Here is an 8,145-nt window from a genome sequence, read left to right as displayed (position 1 = left end):
TCACCGTGCGCTCCGAGCGCTGGGGATACGGGGCGCGCGCGGCAACAGGCGGGCGCGAAGGCGGCGGCGACCGCGTTCTGCTCCACAGCCGGCGAGGCGCACCGTCCCAGCCCGGCTCGAGTGGCTAATGGAGTCCCGTCGTCGCAGCCCCTCGCCTGGCTCCCCCGCGCTCCACCCCTCTCTCCCCGCCCCTCCGTCCCGGTCCACCCGGGCTGGGCGCGTCCGCTCCCCCCCCTCTGCCGTCCTCCTCCTCCTCCTCCCCCCCCCCCTCGGCCCTCAGAGCCGCCCCGCGCTCCGCGGGCCTGGAGGAGGGGGGGGCAGCGTGGCGAACCTAGTTTCAAATTTTAAATAATTGAAGTGCTGGATATAGAAGTTAAATTTGAAGTGTTTTCTCTCAATTTTCTTCAAAAGCTTTTAGACATTACCAACAAGGTATTTTCTAAGTAACTGAATAAAACCTGATATATTCTTTTTTGGTACTGTATCCCTATAAATAAGTCAATTCTAGTTATGAAATAGCACTTTTTAGAATGAAACCATATTCTAGAATGAAGCAAGACTTTATAAAAACTAGGCACAAAAACATAGCAGGAAAAAAATTTAAAGGCAGCAAATGCCATACGATGTACCTACATAGTCCACACTTTGAAAGGTGCTGTAAGATTACAATAAAGTTTAAGGACTGTCCTCTATCCAGTTCCTGTGGCTCATTTACAAACTGTGTAACACTGAGTGAATTTGTTATCAGACTTAAGACTTGATTCACTTTAATATGTTTTCACTATTGATCCTTCCACCCCAACTCCAACATTCTTCAAAACCTTTTTTGGTGGTGGTACTGGGGTTTAGAATTCAGGGCCTTAAGTGCCAGCACTTTTTGCTTTAGTTATTTTACGGATGTAAAGTCTTTGCTCTTTTTTTTTTTTTTTGCCCAGAATGGCTTGGAAACCTGATCCTTTTAACTTGCCACTTTCAGGCTGGCCTCCAACCATGATCCTCCCACTGTTGCCTCCTGTAAAAAAAAAAATCTCTCTCCCTCTCTCTCTCTGCCAGTGTTGGAGCATGAACTCTGGGCCCTGGCACTGTTGATTTTTTTTTTTTTTCTCGCTCAAGGATAGTGCTCCCACTTGAGCGACAGTGCCACTTCTGGTATTTTTGAGTAATTTACTGGAGGTAAGAGTCTGGCTGTCTTTCCTGCCCAGGCTGGCTTCAAACAGCAATTCTTAGATCTCAGCCTCCTGAATAGCTAGGATTACAGGTGTGAGCCAATGGCACCCAGCAAAAATTTCTTTAAATATATTTTACCACAAAGGCAATGAGTTTGCATTATGTAGATATTTAACTTCTATGATATCAACCATAAGCCCTCAAGAGAAAAACAGTATTATAACAAGCATGGACGTGGTCCCACTAAGTGCATACATCTTCGCCAGGGAGCAAATATGACTATGGGAAAGTAACTGTCCACAGTTACGCCCATCTCTCTTCCTGTATGTATCTTGCCAGCTCTGATCCCAGTGTTTACAGCATTTTTTGTGTAACAATGCTCCTAATGCGGTCTAACTTCTTTACCTGGTGCTTACTGAAGAAACGTATTTTTGGAGATGTAATAAATTAATACTTGGCAATCTCTTTAGGGAATTTGTGTGTGTGTGTGTGCCAGCCAGTACTGAGTCTTGAACTCAGGGCCTTGAGCTCTTTCTTGTTCACAACTGGTGCTCTAACAAGCCACAGTCTCCAGTTCTGGCATTTTGCAGGTTAGAAGTCTGGATTTTTCTGCCCTGGTTGGCTTCAGACAGGAATCATCAGATTTCAGTCTCCTGAGTAGAATTATAGGTGTGCGGCTACCATCTCTGCCAGGCTTATTTTTAAGGTGTGTGTGTGTACGTGCAGGCATGCTATGCTCATGCCAGCCCTGGGGCCTGACCTAGGGGTGTGTGTGTGTGTGTGTGTGTATGTGTGCGCGTGCTATGCTCATGACCTAGGTGTGTGTGTGTGTGTGTGTGTGTGTGTGTGTGCGTGCTATGCTCATGCCAGCCCTGGGGCCTGACCTAGGTGTGTGTGTGTGTGTGTGTGTGTGTGTGCGCACGCTATGCTCATGACCTAGGTGTGTGTGTGTGTGTGTGTGTGTGCGTGCTATGCTCATGCCAGCCCTGGGGCCTGACCTCAGAGCTTGGGTGATGTCCCTGAGCTTTTCTGCTCAAAGCTAGCACTTTACTACTTGAGCCACAGCTCCACTTCTGGCTTTTTGCTGGCTAACTGGAGGTAAGTATCTCAAGAACTTTCCTGCCTGGGCTGGCTTTGAACTGTGACTCTCAGATCTCAGCCTCCTGAGTAAACAGGATTTTTAATGGTAATTTTATTAAGACCTATGAGGCTTTTTAGTGTCATGTATGCTAACTTCACAATCGAACTGGATCTCAACATGCAATTCTGGCATAAATGTACTTTGTTATTATGACATGATATACTTCAAAACTAAAGGCCCTATTCACAAATTAGTTAGTTCCATATACCCTTTTTTTAGTCATCCTGAGTCCTTCAAATTGCATTTCTGCATCTGTATCGTGGGACCTGACTTAACCCAATGTCATGGTTCCTTACTCCCACAGAACCAGCCAGAAGAAATTAAGTCACATAGGCAATTCTCCCTCCAAGCTCATGGAGCTGGTAGCTGGAGACTTCCATTCAGTGAGCACTACATTACTATCAATTCTTTACTCTCCATCTAAAAGGAATTTTGTAGAGAGGAAGAAATTGGTCTTTAAAAGAGCAAATGTTATAAGGTGATATTAAAACTCAGTAAACAAGTCCATGAGTAAGCATCTCAAGCTAGGGGAGCAAAGGGCAGAGCATTCACCTAGCACACAGATGCTCTAGGTCCTATTCCAAGCACTGTAAAAACACAAGCATCTAGGTATTTAGGGCCCTCTGTGCTGTTGTATGCTTTAATTCCAAAGTACAACTTCTTTCTCATCACTTCCCAACCATCTTCAAAGGAAGGGGCTTCCTTACAAGGTTTTTTTTTTAACAATTAAAATTTTATTCCTTTTTGTCTTATTTTTATATTCTAATACCTGATTTTTAATTTTTTTTCTCACTTAAAAATACTATTCAAGGTTTACAATCTGGACTTTTAAGTAGTAAATAAATAAAAACACTTTTCATTTTCAGAATGAAGTATATACATGAAGGAGATCATTAATGGGATTGTCAACCTAGTTTGTGACATCAGAATATAATAACCCAAAGCTGGGCTGGGAAGGTAGCTTAGTGGTAGAGTGCTTGTCTAGCATGCATGAAGCCCTGGGTTCAATTCCTCAGGACCACATAAACAGACAAAGCCAGAAGTGGTGCTGTGGCTTGAATGGTAGAGTGCTAGCCTTGAGCAAAAAGAAGCTCAAGGACAGTACCCAGGCCCTGAGTTCAAGCCCCAGGACTGGCAAACAAACAAACAAACAAACCGAAAACATCAAAACAAAGACCATTCATTCATGAATACATTATTTTATTTTTCTTTATCCCTTTCTTCTAGTGCTAAAGATTTTTGTTTTGTTTTTTTAATGTTTTGTTTGATCTCAAGGTGCCACTTGAGCCAAACATCCAGCCCTTTCTTCCGTTTAGGGTTTTCTCCAGATAGTCTTGCTTTTTTCTCCAGGCCAACCTCAGATGAAGGTCCTTCAACCTGTGGTACCCAGTATAGGTGGGACTATAGATGCATCCCCATTATCTACTTATTGAGTTATTGAGATGAGGTCTCTTCATATCCCTATCTTTCAAGTAGCTAGAATTACAGCTATGAGCTACATCTGGCTAAGCATTAGTACTAGCTTAAATCCTTTTTTTCTGGTGTTACTGCAGCTTGAGCTGAGGGCAAGTGCTCTACTACTAGGGTCACATTCTCATCCCCATTTTTTTTCTTCAGTACTAATGCAGAATGACAAATGTGTTTTACATTAAGAATTAAAAAGAGAACTTTCAAATTTTTGAATTAAAGTGAAAGTTGTCAGGTGCCTATAATCCTAGCTATTTAGGAAGTTGAGACGGAATATCAAGGTTTAAAGCCAGCTCAGCAGGCAAGTACATAAGACTTATCTCCAGTGAGCCACCAAAAAGCTGAAAGTAGAGCTGTGGTTCAGGTGGTAGAGTGCCAGCTTTGAGCAAAAAAGCTAAGGGACAGAGGCTGGGAATGTGGCTTAGTGGTAGAGTGTGTACCTAGCATACATGAAGCCCTGGGTTCAATTCCTCAGTGCCACATACACAGAAAAAGCCAGAAGTGGAGCTGTGGTTCAAGTGGTAGAGTGCTAGCCTTGAGCAAAAGAAGCTCAGTGCCCAGACCCTGAGTTCAAGCCCCAGGAATGGCAAAAAAAAAAAAAAAAAACAGCATTGTACCCAGACCAAGTTCAAGCCCCAATAACATAGAAAATAAAATAAAGTCATAAATCTAAGAATAATATATTGGTGACCTTTCTGAAATGCTTTATAAAGTGCAAAAATTATTATTTATGCTTTTGTTTCACTTAATTAAAATATCCCCATTTCACCCAGCCCCAGTGGCTCACACCTGAAATCCTAGCTACACAAGAGGCTGAGATCTGAGGATCATGGTTCGAAGCCAGTGCAGGCAAAATGTCCCTGTGAGACTCTTACTTCCAATTAACTACTAAAAAAACAAAAGTGGCACTGTGCCCCCCCCCCAAGTGGTAGAGCACTAGCCTTGAGCATAAAGAGGCTCTGGGATAGCACTCAGGCCTGGAATCAAGCCCCAAACCACCACCACCACCACCACCACCACCACCAAAAACCAGTTTGTAGTTTCACAATTAAACTGATACTCAAGGGCTAAACTACAGTCTCAAACCTTTTCTCATCACAAGGAGAAATCTGAGACAAAAGTCAGGCAGCCAAGCTGGGCGCCAGTGCCTCACACCTGTAATCCTAGTTACTGAGGAGGCTGAGATCTGAGGATCATGGTTCAAAGCCAGCCGGGGCAGGGCAGGAAAGAAAGTCCGTGAGACTCTTATCTCCACTAGAAAACCGGAAATGATGCTGTGTCTCAAGAGGTACAGCACTCGCCTTGAGCTGAAGAGCGCCCAAACCCAGAGTTCAAGCCCCACAACCGACCAAAAACAAAAAAGTCTGGTAGCCTTTTCCCAGAACTTCACATGTGCACACATCTTAATGTAAAGTTGAAAGGGGCCATCCTGGGACCTTTGAAGTCCAGAAAATGAATTGCTGCCTTGAACATTACATGGGAAGACAGCCTGAAAACATAATGCCTCAGTATTCATTCAGGATCCAATGATATTGAGAGGCATATCAGACAGGTATTTGGAATCCTGAACTTGTAAGTGGAGGCTGCTGCATACTTTCTGTCATTAACTGCTCCTTGGCCATAGCAGCCAGGTTCCGTTAATCACCCATCACTGCTCTGCAATCCAGGAATGCCAGGCTGTGCGCCATTACGACCCTACCACCATCTCTACCTCTTATCTGGATTCTGCAACCTGCTTTGATCTCAGCTAGCCACTGCTGACAAGCAGTCATCCAGTTTGCCCTTCAATACCGTCAGTGACATAGGTCAGAGCTTCAGAAGGCAAACCTGAAAAATTACAAGAATTCTTTCCTAATTTGACAAAGCCTGGTCTTGTGCACATTAAATGCTGCCCTGGTCAACTTCTCCATCTACTTGCCAGTAAGTAACAAAAAATAACTTACTCAAAATATCTAATTCTAAAAATCTGCAGCCCAAAACTAAATAAATAAAAACGAGGCCCTACTTTTGCAAACAGGAAAGTCAGAATTATACTGACAAGCACTTTTTATTTGGAGCTTAAAACAAGTGAGATTAGTTACTCATTTCAAGAAAGGATTCAGGGGTTGGGAAGGTGGCTCAGTGGTAGAGTGCTTGCCTTGCATGCCTGAGGCCCTGGGTTCGATTCCTCAGCACCACATAAGCAAAAAGAAAAAAGCCGGAAGTGGCCCTGAGGCTCAAGAGGTAGAGCGCTAGCCTTGAGCTGAAGAGCTGAGGGACAGTCCCCAGGCCCAAAGTTCAGGCCCCATGACAGACCTCCCCCCCAAAAAAAGAAAGGATTCAGATGAAAAGGTTCATATGCATCCTATTTCCTAGCATTAGGCTCCTTTACACTGCATAACAACTGAAAATTCATTAGCATTAAAAGATTACAATTACAATAACAAATTAAAATTACTTAAAATTCATATCAGCTCTTACTGAAAATACTTTATCCTCTACATGTCTATTTTTGACCGATTTCATAACCAGCAGTTATAATCAATACAACAATATAAATATAGTAGAAGGCATTATTTATTCATTAAAGCCTGGCTTTTGAGAATTACAAGTTGTCTCAGTCACCTTCAGCAGCTCCTTTTCAGCCATATTAAAAAAAATCTTCCTAAAGACAAGTATTTTTATAAAGTCCCTTTATCACATATAAGGCAAACTGATACAAACGCTTGTTCCCATTGAAAACAGGAAATGCAAATTACATTTGATATTTTCATCATTAAATAATCTCATGCCAGTGAGTCCATAGCTATTTCAGCGACTAATTATCCCAACCAGATAAAACTGTTAACTGACAGTTAATTTGTTAACCCAGCAAAATGTAATTTTCAAAAGGGGGGGAGGGAGGACTCTCCCTGGAGCCTAACAAGGGGCAGCCCTAGGGAGGAGACTACCCTGCAAGGAGTTTTCCTTTAGTCCTTCAATAATTAAAAATTCCCTTTAGGATCACAAAGAAGGTCCACTTAAATGAATTCTGCAAGCCTTATCAGATTGCTATTTCAAACAATACTCTAGTAAGAAATACATTCCCTGATAACTAACTTCTCTACTTTTCCTAATTGGCTTGAAGAGTTAAGTGCTGTTTCAAAGAAAACAGACAACACAAACAGCCCAAGAAAGACAATCCCATACATACTACCTTACCAAAACTACATTATACAGAGAAAGCTTTAGAACCCCAAGAAAGAAGTCCCCCTGAGTAATGACCTCCAGATTCATCTATATGGTGGATCCTTCCTGGTGAAAATACTTCCATTCATCACAAAATATGTGTGTGTGTGTGGGGGGGGGAATGTTCTTAAGACTGTAAGCTATCCTACCATTTAACACCGGGTCCGAAGGCAGCCCGAATTAGTTCGAGTCGCCTCGTAACACAGAGTTCGTTCTCTGGCTTGGTATTAGTATAAAACGGAATGCTTGAAATAGCTGACTTCCAGAACGCACCACGGAGACCAAGTTGGCCCCACAGTGCCCCACCCCGGGGTAGGAGTGGAGGCAGGGACGTGTTTTGTATTTCTGAATGCCGTCCCGTCACGTACAAGCAGACACTCCAAACCCGTGAGTGGCACATTTTCCAGTTCGATGGCGCACTGCCCTCCACACCAACCCTCACCCACACCGGGGGGCGTGCCGAGGGGACGCGGAGCGCCCCCGATCGCGACACACCGTCTCCCCCCACCCACCCCACCCCACCCCGCACGGCTTCCCACGGCAGGATCGGCCGCGGAGAAGAGCTCAGGAGTCCGCCCGCCTCCCTAACGGGCAGGCTGCACTAAACCCTGAAGAATGGAACCGAACAGATGCCAAGGGGGACAGGTCTCCCGGCTTAAACATTGCCAGATTTCCCTTTTTTTTCCTCCAGAGCCGGGGACGCGAGGCGCGGATCCGCGGCGCCCGCCCCGTCCCCCCCACCCCCCTCCCCGCCGACGGCCTCAGGCCCCCGTCCCCTCCCCCCTCCCCGCGCTGCGGGAGTCGGTGCGCGGACGCGGTGAGGGTGCTACTCACCGAGTTTTTCCACCAACTTAAGCATCACCCCTCCGATGTGCACCTCCCCGGTCACCCGGAGGGTGACGTCGCGGTTCAGGTCCGTCACGTGCACACTCAGTTCCCACGTCCCGTCCGCGTAGCAGCCATCTGGCATCCTTATCCCGTCCAGGGCCATGGCTCCTTCCTGCGAGCGCGGAGGAAATGGCTCTCGTCAGCGTCAAAGGAAGACCAATCCCCCCCGAGCTCGCGGCGTGGGCCGGGAGAGGGCGGAGGACCCGTGCCAACGCCGAGGGAGCGAGGACCCACCAGCGGGCTGGCGGGCGCGCCCGGGTCCCGGTCCCGGTCCC

General features: G+C 45.6%; 1 protein-coding gene across 1 annotated transcript in view; it reads right to left on the bottom strand.

Annotated features, from left to right (window-relative positions):
* Fermt2 (fermitin family member 2) overlaps nt 1–7,986 on the bottom strand; it is a 71,706-nt gene extending 63,720 nt beyond the window's left edge. Inside the window, exon 1 of the mRNA XM_013012320.1 lies at nt 7,817–7,986. Within this exon, the coding sequence (XP_012867774.1) occupies nt 7,817–7,973 (157 nt within the window). The 5' untranslated portion in view covers nt 7,974–7,986. The remainder of the gene's footprint in view (nt 1–7,816) is intronic.
* Between the last annotated feature and the right edge of the window lie 159 nt (nt 7,987–8,145).

The sequence above is a fragment of the Dipodomys ordii genome, unplaced genomic scaffold (genome assembly GCF_000151885.1).
Source record: "Dipodomys ordii isolate 6190 unplaced genomic scaffold, Dord_2.0 Scaffold16, whole genome shotgun sequence".
Classification (NCBI taxonomy): Eukaryota; Metazoa; Chordata; class Mammalia; order Rodentia; family Heteromyidae; genus Dipodomys; species Dipodomys ordii.
The sequence above is the reverse complement of the archived record's forward strand: the minus strand, read 5'-3'. Positions and strand labels throughout refer to the sequence as shown.